The following is a 27,107-nucleotide window of genomic DNA, read 5'->3' as shown; positions in this document are numbered from 1 at the left end:
ACATGGCACATAAAGTAAATATGATTATGCCAAAAAATCATTTCTCAATATTGAAAACGACAACGGAAATTGAATTTTACCCATATTTTCAAATGCGCATTTGTCGAATTGAAATACAAAATACGTTATAGAAAATTACATTAGCTGCGGTACATAACGTCATTTATTATTTATTTACGAACGTCCCCATGAACATATCACAATATGTGATGAATTCAACATTGTCGATGCGCACAAATCTAAATTGAAAATTGATATATTGAAATCAACATTTCAATATTCAATGTGTATTGGTAGGGCCCGACATAGTTTAGATGTATACCACAGGGAGTTGGACAAACTTATGTATTTTAATAAATTATTAAATAATATAATGTTATATAACTTTTCTTTACCACCACCCCCCCCCTTCCTGGTATCGATTTCAAGAAACCACCGTGACTGATCTTTGTTTATACCACTCTTTCCTTTATCACAATCTTTGTTATCTGCTAATGCTATATGCACATTTTATTGGAGCCCTACGGCTCGAGCCAGCAAAAATGGCCGTGTATACGCGTTCGGCTCCAATAAACACTCGGGGTTGAACTCCGATAGGGTTGAGCCCATTCTCCTTCCCAGACTTCTTTGCGGTTAGATCACCGAAAGTATCTCTGCCACCACACACCGCCATTTTGTGGTGAAACACCACAAGACTTTTACTACGCGTACCATTTGCGTATTTCTGTTGTTAGAGTGTTCTCGTATTGATTTATTCCTACTGGAAAATAAGTTTTAAAATATTTTATCGATTGCTGATAACGATTTTTCCGTAAATGCACTGTCAAGAATGAAATAATTATAATTATATACCCTATATATAAAATATGTCCACAGGGAACCCAGGAACTATAATCAACTGTAATACGCAGTCTCTATGAGCGGGGGGGGGGGGGGTATCGGCTGGTATCTAGTGTAAGAAATAGACAAGGGATGAAGGCTCCAGCCAGCTCACATTTTTAAACTCGAAAAAACAGACGAAAAAAATAAAAAATAAAATCTAAAAAAAATACCAGGTTAAAGAATATTAGTTGCTCCTTCGAATTTCGCCAAAGCCTTACCTACATTTTACCGATATCTGCAGAATAAATCAAGAAAACTACACAAATTGACTCCATTTAGGAATTCCTAACGGTTAGTCCGAACGCACAAAATTTTGGAGTATGGGTACCAGCTTCACATTCACACATACAATGTACCTTTCATGCTGAGTGTTAACGGAATTAATGCATTTTTCATCGTGAATTCTCCAAACAGTCACCGTTGAACCCAATGCGTACGTGTATGGGGTGGGTGGAAACACACACACTCACACTCGTTTAACAGTGATCATGAACGTTGTATTGAATGAAACAACGCAATTACGTACATATGATATATACATTCCCGGCTATCGATATTGTTATCGAAGTCAATACAGCTTTAAATGCGAATGTTGGTATGTATGCACGCATTGCGTCTATTTGTTGTCCTGTCTTAGCAGAAAGTTGTGATGAATAACGTTGTTTTACTCTGAGTATCAGTTAACGACTGACTATTGGTCTTTCTCGCAGTTTTTGAACTAGATTTAGTTTTTAAATCTTTAACAGTGTAGCTATATTTCCGTGAACTGGCCGGTTAGCTCAGTTGGTTAGAGCGCGGTGCTAATAACGCTGAGGTCGTGGGTTCGATCCCCATATCGGCCACTCAATATTTTGTTTCAATATAAGGTTTTCTGTCGTTTGAAATAGGGGACAACTTATCACGAGGGTAACAAACTGACCTTCAAAAATGACTAACAAACTATATACAAATGCAACCTAAAATTGGATGTAGTTAAATTGCATTAAATATCTTTAAATCAAGTGCGCATGATACTCATTTCAGTCAATCGGGTAACAGCGAGAATTTCCTTGATTTACTCAGACCTCTGTGCAAATCCCCCTCGATTCTGGCTGCTGGCCATTTTCGTTGATGAAATCGTCGGATATCATCAGAAAACGCGGGATTAGTGCAGTTTTGAATAAAATCAAGTTAGCGATTATGAACAATGGTTATTAACGTAACACCCGATCCCCTCTAAAATTTTTGTTTCGCGTTTTAAGGTAAAAAATCGAAATTTGAAACCGACAAGGTGTCGATTTACTAGGTGCCATGTTTCATAACTTGTTTATTTATCTGCGTATAGCGGATGATTTTTTTTAATTAGTATTTATTAATGTTCACCCCAAAGTGACTGTGACTTATAATCACGGTCTGTCAAACTGCACAACGTAGTGTTTGTCATAGTATTTATCTGGTGTAGTCCGAGGGTTAGATCTCAGTAAAAATGTTTTAGTGTTCTTTTTTATCAAATAGGTATGTATCAGGCAATAATTTTACTGTTATTATTCTTTAGAAATGTACGTTTTGTTTTTAAATTTGAATAATACAATAGCGTCGTCGTGAACTGGCCGGTTAGCTCAGTTGGTTAGAGCGCGGTGCTAATAACGCTGAGGTCGTGGGTTCGATCCCCATATCGGCCACTCAGATATTTTAGTTATATCTATGTTGTGTCCCGTGTAGTTTGAATGGGTGATTTTCATCTTCTCAATGTCGAAGTTTATATGAAATTTGTTGTTTTAACTACACTTTCTTTCGAAAACGTGTCCTTCATGCAAAACGCAACTTCTTTTGATAACTGCACATAGTGCGGTTGAATTAACGCTATGAACCATGACCCTTTGACCACGGTCATCTTCGGCCGCCCCTGTCCAGCTGTAAACGTGTAACCAAGTTAATAATTATTGGCGAATAGCCCGCTCGGTAGTCTTCCATTAAAGATTGACAATGGTGATAAACATTGTAGCCATTGTTTACTTATACGTCAATAACCGCCCAAGTAAGCAGCCACGAAAAAAACACAGAAATACCTTGCTTTCACAATATACGCATACATCTGTATCATGTGGAGAATATAAAGATTCAAGTCAAGTATTAAAAAATAATTAGAAATGATTGTTTCAACAGAAAAAAAACACAGTAAAATGTATCAACTGCAGGGCATTCTGGGAAATGATGTGGATTCGGAGTCGCTCATTTTCACCAACTCCCAATGCATAAATTTAAAAAAGAATAGATATGAAGTACAATACTGTAAAATGACTAATTTTCACTGGGTTTAAATTTCACTGATTTACCATTTCAGGCATATTCAGTGGGTTTTAAATTCACGGTTTTGTCATTTAGATAATGTGTTCTATGCTAAATTTTATATATTCACTGGGTTTTAATTTAGCGCATTTTCCAGTCAGCGAAATAAGCTAATTTAAAACCCAGTGAATAATTACCCCCTTTACAGTAATTCCTTTACCATACTCTCAATGCATAGTTATACAATTCATAGTTTTATTATGCTTTTAAGACGGCACGACGTCGTGAATCTAGACAAAAGAAAGGCGACAAATCAATAAAAAGTCCGCCGTTAACCCTCAAATGTGTGGGTCTGCCAGAAGTCTGTTTCATGGGCAAGGTGTTGCAACTTTATTTTATGTGTGGTATTATTGTGACATGGTCGTGGAGTTTGCAGTTAAACAAACCAGAGCTTACCCTACCATAAATGTGTAGTTTTTGCCTTGTATTTCAAGGCAGACAATCAAATTTAGTAACTACATTTGTTGTCGTAAATACCCATGAATATATCCCCTATATTATAGTTATGTTAAATTTAAGTGAGAAAGTAAGTTGTTATGAAGTGGCTGGACAGCAGTGACTGCTGGTGTCAAACTTCAAATGACGGCATTGCATATTTAAACAATGTTTTATCCGGAATGTCTTTTTAATTATGTCACCTGCAAACCGCTGTCAGTGGATTGATTCTAATGAGACCAATTTTGTACACTGGGCAGTCCGGCACCCAGTCCGACAAGCAATACTATTAAAATATATAATTATTAATTTGATTTTTACAATTCAAAATTGTGTTTTTTTAAATTTTATTTTATTTCAATAAAAACAGTTATTTTTTTAAATTCATACTAGTATTCTACTTATCTTACGCAATGATGATTGAAAATTTCACGTTATTTTTATGTCAATTCATGTTTATTCCATTACGCCGAATTGTGTTTAGCATACTACATGTACATGTTGCATCTGTGAAGCCAAAATGTCGTTTATGAAATGTCATTCGTTTGTATCGTAACTTTCCGTTTGGTGCTGTAAGTTCCCCCTCCCCGACAAATTTCTATTTCATTTGGAAAATCGTGAGTGGTGGCGCTGTCTATCACCATAATCAGTATGACGTCATATCAGGTATATGGCATTGTTATCTTCCTATTGTTTCGTAGGTCCGTGGGTCTTCTCCGCAATAATCTGAAAACTAAATAGACACTAACTCGAACTATTACTAACTCAAAGTTAGGTTAACTGTTAATAAAACTTAGAGTTACTAAATGTGATTTGTGATTACGTACAGAGAAAAGTGTGTACATAGGAAGCCCAGTAAATACGGGTGAATGTAGAGGAATGAATAGTGTTTAGTGTATTGAGTGATTCTATGAAATATATTATGTACAACGTAACTTTATTTTATTACTTAGTTTTATTGCATCCTTCTAGTCATCGCAATCAAATAGCTGTATATACAAAGCAGGTTTTGTCATTTGCATAGTTTGGTTTCCAGGCCTCGTGTCAAGATGTTTAATTAGCATCTTCCATATTTTATTATAGACACCTTTCTATTTCAAATTATATATCAAACCAAAATATTAATTCACGAAAAACGAAACAAAAGTTTGAATATGCCGGCAGAGGGCGCACATTTTATCCCTATCACATTCTTTTGTTTTTGTCTGCAGCATATTCCTGTGACAGTTATACATGAAATAGCTCCAATGAGTGTACATGTAGTTAAAACAACTGAAAGTAGAATCTACCATTTATATGCTCTATCCCATATATTTAAGTAACGTATGTACAACAATATAAATAAAGATATATATATGGAAATCGACAACAATCGACAATACGGTACACTGACATCACGTGAACTGACATTGGAGTTAAATTATTGCACGGAAAAAAGACAACAATATAAACATAAATATATTGTATAAACCGTAGTCTCACGGGCACCATAAAGGAGAGGAAGTACTGCTCTTGGTAGACAAGACCGAATCAGTTTTCTGATCAAGCGGTGCTTTTGAAGAGATACGCTAGTAGTTTGGCATCTCGGTGTCGGGAGTGCCGGGTGAGTTTTGTTCAAATCATGGCAGTTCGTTGTTGAACTCCTTGTTGCCATTGGGGTTGATTCCTCCATAACATCCCATTCCCTCGAGCGAAACCAGGGGAGGTCTCCTCCTCGTGTGAAGATGGCATTTTGTTTAACGGGAAATCGTCTCCTGTGTTCGCATTGTCAACAAATCCACTGTCGCCACTTCTGTCAGTGCCTATCGGATAGTGGGTGGATAGCGAGTGGCCGTCTAACGAGGAGAGACGCGAAGAATTTTGGATTCGTTTGTTCTGAAAAAGCAAAGTTAATTGGAAGGCGTATAATTTGAAACTTGTATATTTTAATTGTAAAGTCAAAAAAGTCTTCGACAAAATCGTCTTTAAGCGTGTATGGACAGTTGTAAATGTTTGCTGGAAAGTCGAGAAGGTAAAATATTACATCCGGGAATATTACATCCGGGAATTCCATCAAGACTGCACATCATAACGAATATCTAGATCTAGAAAGAGGCCAATGCATGTGCAAGCTTTGCAATATGAATTCTATTGAAAATAAGTTGCATTTTTTATTAGTGTGTAACTTTTATAATCATATTAGATGTCTCTATATCCCACACTACTACTGCGTCCCACCCAACTCTAAATAATTTTATTGAATTAGTTAAAACTCAAAATGCGTTTAGCTGCTTTTGTATTCAAGTTCAATGCTATGAAACTTAGGAGGGAAATCCGCTGAAATATTGTAAACAATTTAAATGTTTCGTATTTACTGTCTTCGGTCGATGGCCATGTATCAGTTAATAAAAATCAATATGTCATAATAGGAAAACGAATATTACATGAAGCTTGATACTTTAAATATATCAATGTAATTGTGATGTGATGAATACCAGCACGTATATGGAAGAAAAGGTCGTAAATATGCCGCATATATACTACACTATCTGGGTATTTGGGATTACTCATATGCGAATTACCCATAGTACAATGTGATGACTATGTCATGATAGTAATGTTTGAAGTTCATATGATCACAACCTGTAACAACCACATGCGGACGTAGATGGCGTGTTCGTTAGCAACACATGATTACAAAGAATGGTACGTCACATTCGGATTATATTGTCTTTTCCGGAGTACACGAACACTATTCTAGAAAGCGCAAATGAGTCACGGTGTCGGGAGAGAAGCAAACCGTGTCTGTGTAATACGTTTGCTGCTCGTATTCAATTTAATATGTCACAAATAAGGCCACGTTCACCAACTTGCTCTGTTCATGAACTAGAGGAGACCAACAGAAATTAAATTGCACGGAAGACCGCTGAAACAGTCTCAGCTGCATCGTTTATACTGGATAACATTAACTTTATTTCGTGACGCGTACCTGTGCCTCGCTGTCCAAATCCCTCTCATATACTGGGTTGTCTGTCCTGTCCATATTATACCGAGGTTGCGCACTTGACTGACTGTTCGTTATTGGTCTGGAGGCATTCAACATCACTGACGTGTCGTCTTTCCTGTAAAACAACGGGGTAGAAAATTGAGATACAGCTGTGAGATATGTAGCATTAACGGAAATTTATTTCAATTTGATTCAATATTAGCAAAGGGTACTTAGAAAGAGGCATTAAAATGTGAAGTCTCAAAAAATCGTCGGGGAAGTGGAAAACTACATCGTTCGTGTTCGTGTGTTGGGTTTGGAGCACCGCGGAGGGCACAACTCACGCGACTTTGTCAGGCTAGATTACCATAGTGGCATCATGTATTACAATCCGTCATCACTGTGTATACTGCTGCTTCTATAATTTGTCACACTTATTCACGTTTTGTGCGCGTGCAATCGGTCGTTCGGTATCCGAAGATAAAATAACTGCGATGTTTGTTGCTGTTGATATTACATCATGATATGCACGTGTCCCTGTTTATGAATAAGCCTGCGGACAATATTGTCACTGCAGATCGGTAACCAACAGTTGTTATCAGATATTCGCATGCTGATTGGCACGATGGTATAAACACGTGTGTATCTTACCTCTGATTTTGTCTTTTTTTTACCATTACGACAATCACTATGATGATTATTATGAAAAGTACGGCCAAGACGATGCATGCGATGAGGAGATTCTGCGAATCTGAAATAAAATAAAAACACATTTGAGGAGAGAGTGGATATATACACATACATATATATAATTTATTTGTTTGTTTTTTTCTTTAATTATTAATACATTAATGACTCACCGTGAAGTCACAGAGAATTAAGAAAAAAAAGTCAATCCCACATCGTATCTGTGATAAACAAATCTTACCCATTTGCGTAGCGTTGCCTCCGTGACAGTACTGCGGCTTTGGTAATTTGAATTCCGGAGGCTTGTCGCTACATTCACATGAGAGACTGGTTACATTGCCACGGCCGCGATAACAGAACTCGGTATTCATAACTTAATTTGGGACAGCAAACCTCCACTGCGGTTCCTGTGATAAATAATGATTATTGGTGTGAAGATTGGTTTTATTTTATAATACGAGTTGTGTCCCAAAATTCCGACGTATCCATACACAGTCCCTCAACATTGTCATATTCAGGGACTGTGGTCTATAACAGATTCTGGGGCCTGATGAGGTCGAGGCCGGGGTGGGTTAACTTCCATAACCAATATTTGGGCCAAAAAGCGTCCTTTCTATTTTATTTTTTCAATTGGATGTGAAGTACCCCAGGCTTCACCCAGGAGAGAAGGGACGGGTATTGGTAGGTGATATTATAGATGTGCTCAAGCACATTTCTGGAAATGTAATTTTTTTTCTTAATCTTAAAAATATAAAAATTATGAATTAGGCTAATCTGACGGAAGACATGTCCGATTTCATTCAGCGTACATATCGGCACATTGATGTATGTCATGATTTCTCCTTACATCCATCCATCGTCCCGGGCCATCGCGGTCCCTTCCCTTGCACAATGAACGGGGAATGCGCATACACCCGGAGCTTGACACCGAAGTTGACCACATGACTGCTTAGACAACATACTGCCATATATACGGTACGTATTGTTATTGAATATTCTAAATTAAACATGGATGATGCGTCCGACTGGGTAAAAAACAACGCAGTGCGCATGCGGGCGATACAATAAATACATCATATGAAAACGCACTGGTACATACAATCTCATTGTATATATTTAGAAGTCGAGTTCAAATTATACACCATACGAGGTATTAACCATATATTGCTATGAATGTAGCCGATAAGAGGATAGTCTATAGTATAGTTCACCACCCTAACCCACCCCACCCCAGGGTCGTTTGGCAATAACCTACTTCAGCACGAACGACATACACCATGTCAGCAGTTTAATGTTAATATTATTGAAACATACGAAAAGAACATGCGCATGAATATGCGTGTGGCTAATTTAACTGAATTAATAGTCTTGCATTTCAATATAATTCTACAGTCTAACATGAAATGATGCTTTCAAGCCAGGTAACATTTCCCCTCTCGCATCATATACATAGCATACAATGGCGATTAAGCAATCAGACACACCCAGTCGCCAGTACCCTACTACATGGAGACGTAGACCCATGAGTCGACGTAGGAATGAATTGATTGGAGGTTGACGCTTACCTTGTGATGATTTACGAATGTGTTCGCCAGTGTCAACGTTCAAAGACACGTGCGCCAGAGACTGTTATTGACAAATACTAGTAACCACAGGTCACTTGTGTTAGAACATCGATATGAACACAATTACAACACCGAGAGGCTCTGTGTACTAGTAATCGTTCAGATGGTAGGCTTTTCTTAGCTGTCGCTACGAAATCGCTCATTCCAAATAGATGTTCCCTGTTTATAGTGGTGTAATAAACCTACCTTTACACAAACGCTAGTTTCACAGGTCACGTGACGTCGCAGCTGCGTTTTGTGTATTCGACCGATTGGAGTAATGTGGGCGAGAGTCACACAAATGCAAGAGAAATGACGCCAGCCAGCGCCACCATAGTCAGCTGACTGAAATCCTTTATTCTCAGAAACGCAATTAGTTCGCCATCATTTGTTTCCATGATTCAAGTTCCAGGTAAATTTTGTGAGGAAATGTAATGAGAATGTACTCTGACTACGTATCCAGCGAAGCGGTACGCGGTGTGTGTAAGCGTTTTGTTTTCATTGGTGTCCTTGGGCCGAGCAACGGGGTCGCATGGTGATGGGAATAATATGAAGCAGAACAGAGCCATACCGATTACTAATTTCTCAATATTCAGTTTCAGTGCAACTGTCATTACACGTAATGGTTATTTGATTCTGAGAAATGTCAGACAATGAACATTTTTGGCACTGTATCAAATATTCTAGATTTTTCATATCTCGGTACTATAGTTGAAATCAATTAGGGAAAGATATTAATATCTCACCAACATGCAACTATTAATATGTTGTATTATACAGTGGTCCTACGGTGTGAAATACAAATCGTGAAACTTATACTTTGTGGTATTAAATCCCAGTCAGGAGTACTGTAATATCACTGTGGTCCGTCTTGGAGGTCCCATTGCATAGCTCTATGGACATGCCGCCTAATGAGACCAGTCAGACCAGTTTAGAAGTCTGAAATAAAGTGAATGATGACCAACTAGCAATATGACGTTGAAGCCATGATCGAAAGTGGAGAAACATAAATAATACGTAACCCATACCAAACTAAGGACTATAGCATTTGAAAGGGTTAATGCTATGTTTCACTTAATCGTATAACGAGTTTTCAATCCGACCTGTCACGTGTAATTATCATTAGAGTATTCGTCATAACTAAGATTTTTTTATAGCCCACACCGGATTTTAAAGAGAGGGAATTGAAATGGAAGTGACTGAGGAACTGCCTACATTTGGATTATTTTCACCTTACGTTTTGAACTATTTGTTTACCAGTTTAAAATTGTTCACTTTCATGCATCTACTTGTGTATTTAGAAGATTTACTGTTTTGGCACAAATTAAACAGTGCGACCCATTATGTGGTGGAGGTGTTGTGTCGCGAAAACCTCTATAACAGTGTACCCATTCTTATGCAGCCAGTTTCGACAACAAGTACAATACGTCCCTATTGTCAAAAAGAATGTACATTCAAGTCACCGGATGTTTATGACTCGTGGTCACGTCATGGTACCAGTGCAGCGCACGCTTCTTGATGACTGAACCGACACATGATCACATCTTAGCAGCGGACTTGAAGCACTTGGTCGATTGCCACAAACAAAACATACTCACAGCGTCCTAAAAGTAAAACGAGCCTTCTGACAGGCTGTTAACGAGCACTATACATAAAGCACACACACTGCAATACAAATTTGGTTTCAAAAGAACGAAACATACATAAATAAATCAACGTTATTATTATTATAAAATGATTTATTGTCATAGAAAAAATGTACGAAACACAAACTTCCGTAGAGGGCAGTATTCATCCACATCACTGTAAAAGTGGTGGCTTTAGATAAAAACAAACCTTATTATCAGTACGAAAACATAAGAACATAAACATATTAGTAAAGAAGTCTGAATGTGAAATCATTGATAAACACCGAACCAACAAATAATGTACACATTACAATGGAAGGATTAATGAGTCTGGGAAAATACTCAGATATCAGGTAGACTGCAGCATTATTACGTCAGCAAATCGGACGAGCTTATCCAACATATCACGGACGTGTCTACGTACAACAATAGAATACAATAAAACTGTAATATTTACCGCCGAAAACATTTTTTATGTGTTTTTCTTCATTTTTTAACCAAATAAACACAATTCACTATTCCCTACACATTAAGTAACATTTTTTTGAATAAAATTATGAATACAACAATTTTTTTTCCTGAAACATGAGGTAAAAGTTAATAAAAGGTCAAATTTGAAGCATCATAATATGGAAACAAACAAAGAAAGCAAAGAAAACATGGCAGCAAGCAGTATTGACGAGATGAACATGGATACAACTAGGTACACACAGCATATGAATCACCACTTTCGAACTTATAGAGTCTGTATTTTAAAATGTGAATTTTCTATTTCTGGAAGTTTATTTACATTTGTTATAATTGTAATTGTTAAATGTAATAGCACTATTAATATTATAAACAGTCTAAAGCCATTTTAATAATATGTAATGTAATATTAAAAAGTCTTGTTCAATCCGGAAATGAACGTATAAATAATATATATATTTCAGTTTTTATTTCTAAAAATTTTTGAACCGTTTCTTTTGCCAGAGAAGGCGTGAACCGGTAGTGTTATTGAGACAGGGATTTGTAACGGGAAAACCTCCGTTCACGGTGAGCGCTTGTCCGGCTTCGTAAAGATCCGCCACATTATGATGTCCACGCTGCAGCGACGAGTTGTGTAGGTTACCGTCCGATTTAGAGTGAATCCCACGTATAGGGTGGAACATATTAAAATCAAATTCTGCGTCTGCTTCTGACGTATTCATGTGTACACCTCCCCACGTGTTTTTGTCCAAAATTGATAGCTTATTTTTATAGCCATCTTCTAAGTTTTCCGGTGTGAATGAGTAGTTCGAACCAGTCTCAGACACCTCTTTGCCTTCTTCAAAATCACCGTCAAATTCTCTGGCGAGGTCAACGGGCACCGATGGCAAGCCGTTCTGAAAACACAAAAAACAAAGCAATAAGTACTAGTTTATTAATCCCTCGTATTTATCTAAAAAAAACTACATATTATTGCATTGCATATGATAGTTCGAGTTTTAAACTGTGATAATGTTAAGACAGCATCAATGACAATGCTCTCTCTCTCTCTCTCTCTCTCTCTTAAAACCAAGTCAATGACCGGAGACGCTGAGGGCCTAAGGCTCTAAACTATGGGCACGAGTTGTGGCGGATCTCTCGACCATACAGCTAAAAATGGGATTCATAGAACATTATTTCGTCGGCTTAATATATTCATCACTGGACTAGGTTCAAAACCACCACTTCGCCCACTGTCGGGTGGAAATGACGAAATGTCACGGTATTGCAACGGATGTGAAACAACACGTGTCATTTACCTCAGCTTCTACGAGATCTTCTTTACCGTAAGCTGGGTTTGAAGTTATAGTGTGTTCGTGTTTTCCGACTTCTGCTCTGATGACAGCGTCTACCTCGTCCACGTCCGTCACATGCTGAATTTCGTCAACTTCTTTGTTCCTGAATGAATGAACGAAGGATGATCAATATGGGTTGTCGAGAACTGGCACTCTTGTGACAAGATTATGTAAACTAATAGTTACCCCCTAAGTGCAGCCGACCACACTGTGTCAACTGAACACTGAATCAGATAAAAAGAGGGTACGCAACCTTGAAAATAAGATTTCAATTAAGCACATTTATTAACTCCACTTTTTGTGTACAGGTGTATTTCACTACTAAACTACAAGGTACTAGTACTCCGAAAAAACAGACCTATGCTCACAATACAAATTTCTTATTCTCACTAACACTTACGCTGCCCTTCTGTATTAATATTTCTTTTCACCAAGAATAGATATTAACACAAGTTCTAATTTCTTTTTGAAATAATGTCCTGAATAGTTTATTCACTCAAAGAATCAGAATGATCCTAATTGACAATGGTGAAGTATGTTTGAAAATATACTATCGTCATAGCAACTGGATCCAGGTCATTCACACACTTCAGAATCAATGAGTTATCTGGCATGGAATAGTCATTGCAAACATTTTTATTTCTATGGTATTACTTGTTTTTAAGAGCAAGCTCTTCTGAAAATGTGACTGGGTAAATCGATGGAAAATCATTTTCTACATTGTTGTTTATATGCCATTCCGACCAAAACATAGTCGACTGATCCTTGTGCCCCCCCCCTCCTTGAATTGTCATTAGCACTCATCCATAACGTTTCAAGTTGGAAATGAAAAATCATTCCCCCAAATTGCTAGCAACCAGATCCACATCCGTTTTTTCAGAGCCGTTTAATAAAGAGCAACTAACAAATTAGTGTATCCGGGAGTCTATGCACTCAAGGTATATGTAGAAACAGTCTCTGTGACGTGTGTGTTTTACTCTAGTAGTCTGTCAGAGTGTGGCCCAAGTTCAGTATTCTGGTAGTAGATCAATAGAGAGATGGCCTGTCATTCACTGGCAGAGTTCCCGTTGCACACATTTAAAAATTCGAATGCATCTATAGAGTGGTGGAAATAAAACCTAAACAGCTATCTGATTCAAGCAAAACAGACTTAGTCGCGAGAGGGCGCTATATAATTGAAAATGTGCCCATCTGTCGTGTCGGATCAAAAAAAGAAAAGGATGGGAACATGCACACAGAGCAAAAGTAAATAAATCTAAAATCACATGCTTATACGTACCTTGCCTTTTTTTGTCTGTTGAAATAAAATGTTGAAGAAGTTTATGTATTACGTTATGAAATTATGGCCGAGGGGAATAATATATTATTATAAAATACTCCTTGATCCCACGTGAAATGTACACCATAGGCATTGCATGCAATCATATATTTGTTAATTGAGAAATTAAACACCACTATATATAGCACCTGTCACACAAGCCTCTTGTAGAATGCGCCCTCAATGAATATTGACCGATTGTATTTCTTACCTTCGTTTAATTACATGCCATGCCACGACGAGAAATACGACCAATATAACGAAGACCACTATACAGGCCACCGTAATAATAACTATCATGATAGTGTCTTTATCCATTTTACCTGAAAATCAAAACGACGTAAACAGCTAAAATTATATAATATGTCAGTGGTATGTTTTTTTAGCGGACTTCAAAGTTTTAAATACATCTGCAAACATGATTCAATATCTAAATTAGAGATCGAATAGATCTGGTAGGCTTGGCTGTTAGTTTAGAGTGAGGGAAAGGGATAACAATCGGCCCAACCTAAAAGACGGAGATCAAAGGAATAACCGCGGCGCATAGCTTTTTAATGTGACCACACCCCCTGGTATATGAACGTCCAGGCAATGACACAACATAACACTCACGATACAACAAATGCAAAACAACACAACGGGCGTGTTTCGATGTATAGAAATTATAACGGACACACAGATGTATCTATCGCAGTGTCGTGTTTCTGGCTCGTATCTATACCAACGTATTGGCATTGATAATTTTTGAGTCCATTCACAGTACTCATGACGTGGCATTTCGACCACCTTAACAAGTCCACAATTGTTCGGGCTTGTCAGGTTCCTGACTGATGGTTGTTGACAGCGACCAACCCAATATTGCTACAACACCACATTGAAATTTAAATACAGCCAACGTGTCATTCGCGTGGTTCTGCAATGTCATAAAATCTATCACGATTATTGATGGATTCATTGAATAGCTAGACCTAGTTTACCCTCCCTCCCCACCACCACCACCACCACCACCACCATCATCGGTGGACGACAAACGACCGCGTCGTACTCTATGGTTTAGAGTACCTGGTAAAATTATGTGTTTACACAATTGTATAAAACGACAGTGACAATACTTAGTACTAGTAAATAATAATATATATGCACATGTGTAGAGATAAAAAGGAAACAGTCCGGATGCTTCTTTTAAAAAGCCACTGAAGACGAAAGTCAAAATGTAATTATACCGAATTTGAAAAGATGCAAATGTCCCAGTCAGTGAACGTCCATGCCGAATCAATTTCCCTCCAATGATCGACGGCAGTTTTTTCAACGAAGACAGGCAAGTAAATTGCTCCTCACTGGCTACACATTACCACAGACCGTGACGAACGTCAGGTGTATTATTTGACCAGGCACAGAGAATCCTTGCCGCCGATAAAATTGTATGTGTATAGGCCAACTCGTACACATCTATTTCTGAACCAGTATTTGCGAGTAATGATAAAATTAATTTGAGTACCATAATAATTACACAATACAGACCAAGAAAAGGTGGTCACGTGGTCGATAAAGGGATATTAATTATTTAAATCGTCAGGAATCGATGCATGATAAAAAAGAAACTACCTTACCTGCTGCTGTTGTTGTAAAATATATTCTAAATTTTAAAATTTGACGTCATCGCCCGATCTCCTGGAATAAAACGAAACCAGAACGTATAAATCATGCGATGTGCCCAGTGTTTAAAATCAAAATTTAGATAGTTTTAAAAGGGATTCACACTGCATTATTTTCTAAGGACTGTTTCTGAGATGTCGTGTTTCTTGTATAAGGGGTCTCATTAGAACTCGGGGAAGCTATTACGCTGAATATCGTAATGGGATTATAGCGTGTTATAGTATCTGCGTACATCATTCACGCATGTAAATACATCATGGGCGTTTTCTATTTACAACAAAAACCCAGACAGACATTCACTGTTTCTGAGGAGCAGAACAAATGAAATCTGCGCTGTTCGAATAAGATTACTGTACGAAGTGTGATGTTACCATGGACACGCTTTACTTTACCGTTGAATGTGTGCAACTCATACGAGGCAGGCTAAATTAGCACGGGGTGTCAATGAAACAAATTAATACATTATCATCGATGTTACGTGTCTTCAATACTTAAGGATAACTTGTTTATTATCAGAGGATGACACTCAAGTTCAATTAGAGAGAAATTATGTGAAAATCCCGCCCAATAGTTCACTTCTTCCCAAAGAGTTCGCTGACACGACGCGTTCTAGTGACCGCAGGCCGGTTGCCATGGTTAGGTTATTTTTTAAAACATAATATCAGTTTTTCACCACGAATGTTTGACGATTTACATGTATTTTGTAGTCGAAATTGTGGATTCATTTAAACAGTAACTATAACAGCAATAGACGTTGCGACACACGTGGTACAGTAGGTGTAAAATTCAAATGACTTATCAATGTTGTAAACAACCGTCTATAAAAGGCGTTAACTTCTCGCGTCATTGGGTATAGTTCTATTGTGTCCAAACAGTTCAAATGCGTTCATATAATTAAGTTCAATGTCAGCTATTGTCGTGACATTCCACAATTGTGTGTCTGGCTGCGCCGCTGAACGACACGGGGAACCGCGATTTGGATTACCGGCGGGGTGTTATGTATTGGTTAGGGGGCACAAGGTATACTAGTATTTGTTCGGGCGTCCACTTTTCACTCGGGACCTTCAGTCATCCAATTTTTCTTATCCAAACATTTAAACAATCCTACTTGGAGAAATCTTTTCACACACCCTCACTAAAATGCGTCATGTTTTCATACAAAGGTTTTTAGTTTTATCTAGGTAATTCGCATGTCTCAGAGTACACAGCACATCATGACGTGTGTTGGTAAAAAACGTGAAAACACGCCGGTCAGTTCAATGACCCACTCATATCTCGAAAACTACACACCGATTCCAATAGTTATCTGAGCTAAGATAAAGTCAGGTACCTACAGTAAAACCTATTATAGCATATACATTTGAAATGCGTGTTATGTATCTAGGTCAAGCAGAAGTATTATATAAAACAGAAAAAAAGACAGAAAAGTAAAGGTACAAACAAAATACATGACACGTTGAGTCAGTAAATTACTACATAATTCAAAAGTGATAAATTGAAATCACAAGAAAATTGATGTTATTTGAATCTAATGTTTTGTATCTTTTGTTTCAGGTTATTGGAATCACTAAACGCAGCTGTGTTTATTTTGTTTATTTTTGAATAATAACTAAATTTACAGAGAAATCCAAATTACCTATCATTGTTTATCGTTACCTAGTAACTACGTAAAGTGTCCGAGTCCATACATCCTGTTTTGTATTTTATCCATTAACAAAACGTGACCAAAAACTCTAATGCAATCGTGAAATAAAGTTATGTTATTTCCAGTCCCGACTGGCAGAATGTGCACAACGCCGATATAGTTTTCCTCATTTTAATTAAATTATAGTTTGTAGCTAAAAAGAAACTTAATTATTTTATATTGAAAGCCTTTAAATTGAAAGTTGGTGTCCTTGGTTATTTTGAACGGCCTAGCAAATATATATAACATTAAAATACAACATCACAGAATTGGTTTGCCTTTGCAGTCACCATAGCTCGAGTAGTCTCCAAAAGAATTGTCGGCATTGATGGCATTCGTCTGTTTTTTTTCTCTCTAGAAAATCCGATTAAGAATGACATTAATATTGAATATCATAGTCGTCCCAGGCAATCATATGGCCATTCCAGCCAACCACTCAACCACCCACCTGGTCAGAGGCGGATCCAGAGGGGGCGAGGGGGGCCATGCCCCCCCCCCCAAACGCATGACGATTCGTATCATCTGGATAACGCACAGCTTCTCTGCGATTTACGATCCGTATATCTGAAGCGTAGCTTGGACCCCCCCCCCCCCAAATACATTTTGCTGGATCCGCCACTGCACCTGGTCATCGTCGACCATGTTAAATCTTTGAAACCAATCATACATGTATATGATAGTTGATTACAAAACGGAGGTCAATTTCTATCGTCTCTGATAATATCAACTTGAAGTGTACTGTGTAGTAGTACGACTATGTGCACCTAAACTAACAATGTTACCCTTGGCTTGTTTCAAATAACGATTATGTAAAATATCATATGCGACAACCACGTCATTTACAGACAGTTATATTAGCTGTCATGTGACATAAAAGAATAAAATAGAACCGTGGAAAGAATTGACGCTTTATTTCTAAAGCTAGTGCAGTATACATTGTTGTCAGTGTACCGTTTCGTAATGTTGGGCGCGGTGAGGTCACACACGCCTTGCAATTATACTTATTCTTACGTACATTCATTCACTATAACGATTTCTCTTGTATTGTGTGTAGCACCGGTGGCTAGCCGACGCGAATCAAAGAGTATTTTAAATTACTTGTGCCAAGCGAGTAACGTGTTCGTTTTATATAGGCCATTCCTTCTAACACGGCCTACTTGCGACATAGTCGTATACACGAAACAGACACCGTGACGGCTGATGCCACTGCTCGACTAAACACCAAGGCCATCACACAATATACTGGTATTACGTTTACACCAAGCCTTTTTGGGGGGTTTATGTTATTTTTATAAATACGATGGTCGTGTCAAAGTCTTCAACAACGATTTAAATATAACGATTGAGGTAAAAAAAACAGCTGCATGCTATGACTACGAAACTAAATTGGGTCACTTTTAAAAAATATAAACACGTTGTATGCGTCCCGGCCGAATCATCAGGTGGAGGTCGACACAATTATTTTCAGCCCATATCAGAACGCGATGTAAATTCGCATGGAGAGACATTGGCAAATCGCGCGTGGTTTAACATACATACATGCGTGATTTAATAATTTTTTGACGTTTTGAGTTAACTTGGATTATAATCCACATATTTAAGTTCTGGGCGTTGACGATCGACATATGATATACGTTTCAAAATGGCGTCACTTTGTAAGCAGGCATTTTTTTTCATATAAAACGTCCAATACACGAATGAGTAGGAAAAGAAACAGTGAGAAACAAGTAACTTACCATGTCCAGACTAGCGAGTATACATTCTGTGGATTGACGAGATGTACAGATTATTTATGAAGTCCTCTTTTTCGAGGTGTGTTCGTTTACACTGCCAGTATGCCAGCGTGACTCAGTACATCACTCTCATTGTTGGGTCCGCCATTCATGCATATTTAAATACATTCCCCCCGCCATTGTCATGCAGACTATTATTCCACCTATCACGAACACAATGTGACGTCACGAAAAAAAGGGAATCGCTTTCCATTTTACAGTGGGTCAAACAAATGAACCACGCTAAACAGCGCCACCAACCTATATAGATATTTATTCTGGCATGAGGGTACAGTAATCGGTTTAAGGATATTCATGTGGGCTTTCCCCCGAATCCTCCCAAGAGAAAACGCGAACGTGAGATTGTCCATTAACTGAAATTACGGAAGTACGTAAAATACGAGTTTCAAGCTAAATTCTTCCCTGCTATTTCCGTTTGCAATCTTCATTCCCAAAAAATTCTCACCATTTTGATGTTTCAATGCAGACCTTCACTACTTGTGTCCAGTTAGTTTGAAATGCCCAGATTTTGTGTTCGTTCTACTTCCAGATAACACTGAATAATATGAGCTTTACCACCGTCGAAAGGAGGCCATACACCTGCAGCTGAAATAATTGAAGATTCCTCCCCCACGTGATAATGTACTTGTATTCGGCGTAATTGAACATGAAGATAACAAACTCTACATCACCCAGTATGGTAACGTACCCACGAAACTCAAATAGCGAACACGCACTTGAGCTCTGCGGAGTAACGAGATCCTGTGCACTATTTCCCCCGCGAAATCAACCACTGTCGAATTTGCCATAATTTTCTCAAGAACACATCTGTCAGTTTGTTAAGTGTGACAGTAAGTCACCAATTGTTTGAATAAGTCAGCGCTATAGATATATTTGCGACTAATATAAACATGAGTCCTCGTTCCCAATAACTATGTAGTTTATTTAGAAACATGCACAAGAGAGTTCACAGTATCGTTGTTTGGATTATTTACTACTGATTCGTAACACAATACACTTACACATCTAAACCCATACAATTGAAAAACTGCCTAACCTCCAAATACACGCTTTCCAGTAGATATTGAAAACAACTAGTATGATTAAGTGCCGTTGAGGGCAGTAAACTAGAAGAACAAAAAGTACACTGCGGGACACGGTCAAGAAGTCACTCGACGTGGAGGGGGTGTGAATTGCTCACCTTTGCAACCATTTGTAATCGATACCAGACGATGAAACTGAACTGAACGCGAACTTCGAGATCGAGCTTTACTTCAAGTAGCTACTCCTGAGAAATATTGGTATCAAAACATTTCAAGTTTAATTTCGAATATCGTCAAGGATTTATGAAAATAAGAATATTCAAACACGATATTTACAGCGACTGCGTGAACAGAACCGTTAGCGACGTTAGTTGCGTCAGAAGATATAAACACGTGACACACGCTTCGTGAATACTCAAACACGATCCATGGTGTATAGCATCACATACATGTGTGATATTAATTGCACCAGCACTAAGCTCCCTTCACATGCAATATTAACCAACTCAAATGCCTTCTTCCATTCGCAGGCATCAAACAACATCACTCGTCACAATGTTGCAAAGTCTCCACGCCAAAATGCCCCTAGTTGCCACAGCATTTATGACGGTTGGGAATGAGTGACAACCCCTAAAAACGCTGAAAACATACTAAAGCTGTTGAAAAGAATCAAAGCCTAAACCATATGGTTGTAACTTAAAGGGTGGTGGTCGTGTGTGACATTTGTGTTGATAAACATTGATTTTCCTATAATTCAATGTGCTCTTCTAAAGAAATCACGAGAATTAGTTTTGCTCTGGGCGCCACTTATACTAATTACCACCGGCGATTCCTTCGATACCTTCCAATCACAGTCAGCTGGCGCACACGTGATAATAAAATAAATACGACATTTACTATATGGGGGCCGACATCTTGAATGACGCATAAAACTAAATAAGAGACAAGTTTTCCTGGGGTATTTAAAACTAAAAATTGGCATTCCAGCTCAGCAGCCAATCAGCGACGGCCTAACGCTTAGATGACAATTTCGGTTTCAAATACCCCGGCTCAGTGTTTTAGGTTCTTCGCGTAATTAGGTGTTCGTATGCAAGGGATTTTTCCACACAAAAACGACGAATTAGGCCGAATTTTGTTACCGTTATTTAGTTTTATGCGTCATTCAAGATGGCGGCCCCCATATAGGAAATATCGTATTTATTTCATTATCACGTGTGAGCCAGCTGACTGTGCTTCCAATCGCCAACAAAATTACCTAGTTAAAGTTTGGTAACCTTTCAGTTTGTACTCGTTGGTCTGCGCAACTGTTAAAGTCGCCATCTTTGTTTACATGTGACCCATATATCTCGCGCATGCGTGGCGCGACGACTACCACCCTTTAAGCGTTCAGTTGAGTGATATAAAAAAGGCTTACAAATCCTGGAAGGAAAGTTTTGTTGACAAGAGGCTAATCTTCAGGCTACAGCTGATCTGCAGCAATGCGCCCTCTATGTCAGATATACCGACCCCAAAACCTAAATGATATATAGCGCTTTGAGCCAATATACCAATATTTTGTCGGAAAATAAATATTAGCTTATTGTTTAAAAAACCAAGGTTATAAATAGTTCCATAGTGCGCAAGACAGTTCCTTGACGTATCTGCGTAGTGCAAAAGGGGGTCCAATGAAAAACATTATCCTCCGAGTCGTTTTAGAGATTTTTATTTGTCTTTTTAGCACTGAGTGGGTATAACTTGAGACTATATTTGGACGTAACTTTCCGATCAAACTGTGTATTCGAGTGACATATTGTTACATTGACTCCAACTTTCGTACGCAGGTATCTCCCATAATGCATTGCATACATGTGCAGTAACATGCTCAGCAGGTACAAATTTGAATTCGGCTCAGACAGTTTAAATTATATTTAAAAGAATTCACTAATGCTACGAACGTTATTTGATGTGGTAAGTTATTTCAAATATAAGTGCCCCTGTATTTATAACGTCGTCTAAAAATCGACGTCCTGTGCCTAGTGTATATATACAATGAATTATTACGAAATGGCCGTTTAACAACGGAATGGACGCTAGCCACAAGAAGAAAATTATTCTAATAAGATGAAGCTAAGCTAGACTGAAATTTGAAATGTAACGCAGCCTCAGTAAAAATAAAGCTTTGTAAAAAGGCAACCACTTTAAGTTAGCTGAGGTTCTTCAATCTGGTGACAGCGATGCCCGACTTTTTGAGGATGTGAGAGACTTGGTCGTCCCAGCTAAAATGTTCATTTACAGTATTTTGACTCCTAATATCTTAGCATGACAATGGACGGTTTCGAGTTGTTTTTTATACGACACTTAGTTAGATTCTGGATTCTGGATATTGTATACTGTAGTGGATACTGCAGTTTTCTCTCAACGTCATCGATTTCTCTACCCGCTGAAAGCTAAATCCCTAACATGTGCACTGTACTGTAAAGCATTAATAAAAGAATAAATAATGGCCCAAAAATAGAATCATGGAGAACATCAACTGGTATATGGGCAACGGAGTCTGGGGTATGTCGTAGTAAGTCTCTGCTGGAATCCTCACCACGACTTTTGATGGAGCGTGACCCTGGCTGTACATGAATATAGCTCCTTTAACAGCCCACAACTTTATTATTATATTTTATTATATTACCTATGTTATATCCAATGCCATATTGGACGCGTTAAAGGTCCTGTCAGATAAGCCAGTAATTATATCCAATCAATCGGGTTTGATTACACTTATTTCAATACACTTTCACGTTGATTCAAGGTTATATAATGACCATTGATTCATCACTATACAACTTATAGGAAGTACAATCTGCAAAATTTGTTGGCGTTACTATAGGTAATCAGTTCAGGGTGACAAAATATATTTCACGGGTAAAAATTAACCTTTTTTGAAATTTTCGTCCACGGCATACTCTTATCATGATTTACATTCCCTGTCACACACATATATATATATATATATATATATATATATATATATATATATATATATATATATATATATATATATATATATATATATATATATATACGAAATATGTATATGTATACGAAAAATAATGTTAGTACCACAACTTTTTTCCCTCATCTACAAATAACTTAAGTTACAGTTGGATTATTTGACTATGATATTGACAACAACAAGTTTTATTGCAAGCATTACATTTTATACAATCTGGAATCCTACTAAAACAGATCAGAACAGTTTACGCCAAAATACAATGGTGCATCAATTATAGAATGTTATTCCACATTAGATCAGATCTCTTCAGTGTAGACACTTTTAAGCAAGCTTTTCAGAAAATGTGTAAATTATCATATATAAGTACTCTATATATTCAACGTACATATTTGTTTATGTTTTAATTCTATACTAGTGATCGGGTGTAGTATTTGAATATTGGTTGATTACCCCTATTTACTTTCACTTGTTGTACAAACAATTGTCAATATTTTAACACATATAAAGAACACATAAAATATGTTGCATGTGGAATGAGCGCTCAGGTAACACAATTGCAACATATAGAATGCATTCGAACTATTACATGACAAACTCTTGCATTTAGAAGCAAATGTGCTCACGATTAAGCCAAATACATAAGACACAAAATAGACACACGCCGCCGGAGAAGTTGTTACAACATTACACACTGCACTTTATGACCAGTTTGAATATAGTATGTTGTATCCAGTTCTGCAGTTAGTATTTTTTATGTAATCCAATCATAGCTTACAGCATATGGGATTTTTCCTGTAATTCTATTTCTGTGACATGGTTTGGTTCTGTATCTGACGCCATCTGGTAAGAATGTCGTCCTTTATGCTTGGACCCATTTGACCTACAACGACATGACAATTGAAACAGAAAACGGATAATAATAACTCTTAAACTAGTTCTTATACTTAACAAGTAACCTGTAGAATACTGTGTGGGTAATATTTTTTATATTGATTTTTGTTGCATTTGCAGCAAATAGTTACCAAACAATGAGAAATCCATAGGATTGAATATACCCCACAGCTGGCTTCACATGCATTGTTCATAGTTCATATGGTGCTTACACCAGGATTTAATTACAGCACCTAGGCGGTATGTGGTTACAGCTTAATGTTCGAGTAATCGCAAGAAATTGACATGACAATAGAAATTCATTAAAGACTGCCACTCCCATACAATTAACAGCGAGTGAAATTCCTGGGATTGAAACATATATTTTGAAGTCACTGGTGTAGGCAACGAATAACTGCAAGTTGACATAAAGACGAGGTAGTTTATTTAATCAGTGGTCAACTAGAGGCTGAAATTATAATTAATTTGTTTATTTCAATTTCTCCTGACGTCAAATAGAATACACTGGTGAAACATGGTAGTAACTGTGGGTGAAAGGATGTTTTGGGGTGTAGTTTACATTGTATATAGAGTGGTAGGGTCGGGTGTAATGTGTTCATTTCCAACTATTATGAAGTCACGTAGAATTTCACTTAATTTATTTTTTCTGACATGTTTCCAAGCATTACATGTGAATCCAATTTTCACTGTGCTGTGTCTCAATATAGTATGAGGGAAATGGCATATTCCCTGGAATTTATTTCAGGGGAAAAATGTTTTCAGTGATAATGAAGTATTATGACAGATACCCTCCCCGTGGCTTTCATTGCGTATGGAAGTTATTTTCACGAGTGATGCGGTGTATCCTGCTGCCGTACTTTCACGAGCGAAGCCACGGGGAGGGTGTGGGGTTCTGTTATTATACACATGTCCCATATTTGATTATTTCATATTAAAAAAAGAACGTGCAACAAACCGGGATAGAAATTTAGATCGGGGAACCCAATTGCCCATTAATATGCTCCAAGACAGTGCTGCGACCTAGCAACGCTTGTCAGTGTAGAACGCGTGTCGCTGTACGTGTGAAAATAAAATAATCAGACGTCTAATTTAAGTCATTGTCCGAATAAATAACTCGTGGATGTTTAAGCGCGGTGGTCGTAGCGCAGCGCGTGTTCGAATTTCATGTAAATAAACAATGTATTTTACACGCGTTGTATACGTCGCTATGAGTCCCATATCGAACAGGACGCAACACGACGACTGTCGCCCTTTAGTTGCGACCACGACAGAACCAGAACTTAAACTGGGCGACTACGATACACGGTTGATGTTGAAGTTAAAAGTTCCTCCACAGATCTGTGCATTGGCAAACATGCCGTGCAACTGCAATACTCCACTGACGGAATGACTTTCGTTGAAATCGGTCGTCGCTGACTCGTGAGCTGCACACTACAACCTCGTTTGTGATGTTGCTTGCTTGTCGTGGATGGACTGAGTCTTGGTTACCGGTTAAATTTTGCTAATTTGGCGTTGGTAATCTTTATTTGGAACTGAGTAACGCCGCAACGTCGCCAACAGAAACCTCATGGTATATCGATGTTGATGGTTGCGGCTCCATATTAATCGGAGATTTTACTGCGGGTCCAGGCAGCGGGTGGATCTTCCGAGAGCCCTTCAAGATTTATAAAACTCAGATTCCAGGTGGTCAACAAACATTAAGTTCTTCCAATCTTAGCATTCTATGTGATGTACATCTAACATGCCAAAAATGATGGTGAACGATTTGAACCTGACAAAAATACTTGAAATAGATACCAGGAAGGGGAGGGGGGTAAAAGAAAAGTTATATAACATTTTATTATTCAATAATTTATTAAAATACATAAGTTTGTCCAACTCCCTGTGATACAACACCTCAGACATAGCTCATTGTACTCGGCTTGAGTGTGGGCAAAAAGTTACTATTTGAATTTTTGATATCTGTTTTCATTAATGAGAAAGTTGACCCCGAAGTTAGAGTAACTGTTCAGCAGGAATGGCTTTTTAACTCTTCTGTGATTTTTTTTTGGCTTGGCTGATTTTGTCACGGTTCATACTTGACAGGCAGGTCGTACCATCACTAATTGGAAAAACAATCCTGACCCACCGCTACCATGGCAACAGCCAAAGTCTTGTAATAGCAGTGCCCAAATGATCATGCCTTTTATTGTGGCTACGTTGCGCACTGGTAAGAGATCACCGGCGCCGACATTGTTACCACTGTCAACGGAATCCCAACGCAGCTTTGAACTTTGAATAAAATGTAAATGCTGCCTCCAATCTAGAAAATACTATCGCAAAACGGTTGGAAATAATACATTTAACGGCTGAATACGTCCTAACAATAAAATAAAGTGACTTCTAATGACTGCCATGTTATTTTGCGAACCTCGTATAAGGTGCCCGGTTTTAGTTATAAACAGACGTTAGCTTCACGTTCATGTCCCTTCCATGATAACAGCCGAAAACATATTGCTTGTTTTTTACCGGTTTTCATTGGCAACCGAAGTATTTTTATTTTGTAAGCAAATTTTCGTCTGCTATTTTTATTCAGTTCAAATCGTTCAGCAACATTTTTGGCATATTAGGTGTACATCACATGGAATACTACGATTGAGAGAACTTGATGTATGTTGACTGATTTTTATCATAGTACGAAGTACCAGGAAGTTACTCAGTTCCAAATAAAGATTACCAACGTCAAATGAGCAACATTTGACTGGTAATCAAGATTCATGTAATCCATGGCTAACAAGCAACATCACAAGCGAAGTTGTAGCATGCAGTACCAGTGAGTCATCCCGTCAGTGCAGTACTGCAGTAACACGGCATGTTTGCCATCAGCATTGTATTCAAACGAATCACGTGGTGTGCCGTTCTCGTTCAAACCCGGGATTCGATCAATAGGGGAGTCCCATTAAAAAAACACATTGCAAATCATGCAAGTTCAACATTTTCAAACCAATATACTAAAACAGAAATGCTCAGAGATGCAAATGAAGGATAGATATTACTTTTCACTATACACATCTCTGTTGATACTATCCCTCACATATTCTACTCCCAATTACTCCTGCGTAAAATGGACTAGCCTCTTCATGTTGACATTCAGACTAAAATCACGTGACAGGCTGTTAAAATTGGCTGATGTATATTCTTTCGCCGGTCTGGAAAATGTGTTTAATTAGCTCACATTCAAGCAACAATGCAGATTTCCCAATGGGAGTGAGACTATTCGACTCTGCCACTAAAAAAATAGGGGTGTTTTCAGCAAAAAACGAATAACCCTGGAATACACACAATATACTGAATTTCGGAACAAATCGTGCATTACTTACAGCAGCAGAATACCACAGAAATATCAGACGAAACATGAAAACACTATATATTGTATTTCAGCTTGAA

General features: G+C 37.9%; 2 protein-coding genes and 2 non-coding genes across 6 annotated transcripts; 2 read left to right on the top strand and 2 right to left on the bottom strand.

Moving 5' to 3' along the window:
• The first annotated feature begins 1,650 nt into the window (after nt 1–1,650).
• On the top strand, nt 1,651–1,724 carry TRNAI-AAU (transfer RNA isoleucine (anticodon AAU)). The gene has a single exon. It is a non-coding gene; the product is annotated as a tRNA-Ile (tRNA).
• Nucleotides 1,725–2,469: 745 nt separating this feature from the next.
• Nucleotides 2,470–2,543, top strand: TRNAI-AAU (transfer RNA isoleucine (anticodon AAU)). Its single transcript has one exon. It is a non-coding gene; the product is annotated as a tRNA-Ile (tRNA).
• A 2,542-nt stretch (nt 2,544–5,085) lies between these two features.
• Nucleotides 5,086–9,196, bottom strand: LOC100375653 (uncharacterized). 2 transcript variants are annotated; one of them, XM_002730682.4, is made up of 5 exons: nt 9,109–9,196; nt 7,539–7,704; nt 7,262–7,361; nt 6,614–6,746; nt 5,086–5,520 (listed from the first exon to the last, which is right to left on the bottom strand). In XM_002730682.4, exons 2-5 carry the CDS (start codon nt 7,666–7,668, stop codon nt 5,260–5,262), a joined length of 624 nt encoding a protein of 207 aa, XP_002730728.2. In that variant the 5' UTR covers nt 7,669–7,704; nt 9,109–9,196; the 3' UTR covers nt 5,086–5,259. The 2 variants fall into 2 exon arrangements, with proteins under 2 accessions (XP_002730728.2, XP_077864355.2); XM_078008229.2 differs by lacking the exon at nt 9,109–9,196 and adding an exon at nt 8,863–9,003.
• A 1,423-nt stretch (nt 9,197–10,619) lies between these two features.
• LOC100374208 (uncharacterized) lies at nt 10,620–18,907 on the bottom strand. Of its 2 annotated transcripts, XM_002730672.4 has the most exons (6): nt 18,726–18,907; nt 15,260–15,320; nt 13,861–13,972; nt 13,611–13,625; nt 12,296–12,434; nt 10,620–11,893 (listed from the first exon to the last, which is right to left on the bottom strand). In XM_002730672.4, the coding sequence occupies exons 3-6, from the start codon at nt 13,965–13,967 to the stop codon at nt 11,471–11,473; spliced, it is 684 nt and encodes a 227-aa protein (XP_002730718.1). In that variant the 5' UTR covers nt 13,968–13,972; nt 15,260–15,320; nt 18,726–18,907; the 3' UTR covers nt 10,620–11,470. The 2 variants fall into 2 exon arrangements, with proteins under 2 accessions (XP_002730718.1, XP_002730719.1); XM_002730673.4 differs by lacking the exon at nt 13,611–13,625.
• Between the last annotated feature and the right edge of the window lie 8,200 nt (nt 18,908–27,107).

This window comes from Saccoglossus kowalevskii, chromosome 2 (genome assembly GCF_978046115.1).
Source record: "Saccoglossus kowalevskii chromosome 2, keSacKowa6.1, whole genome shotgun sequence".
Taxonomy (NCBI): domain Eukaryota; kingdom Metazoa; phylum Hemichordata; class Enteropneusta; family Harrimaniidae; genus Saccoglossus; species Saccoglossus kowalevskii.
The sequence above is the reverse complement of the archived record's forward strand: the minus strand, read 5'-3'. Positions and strand labels throughout refer to the sequence as shown.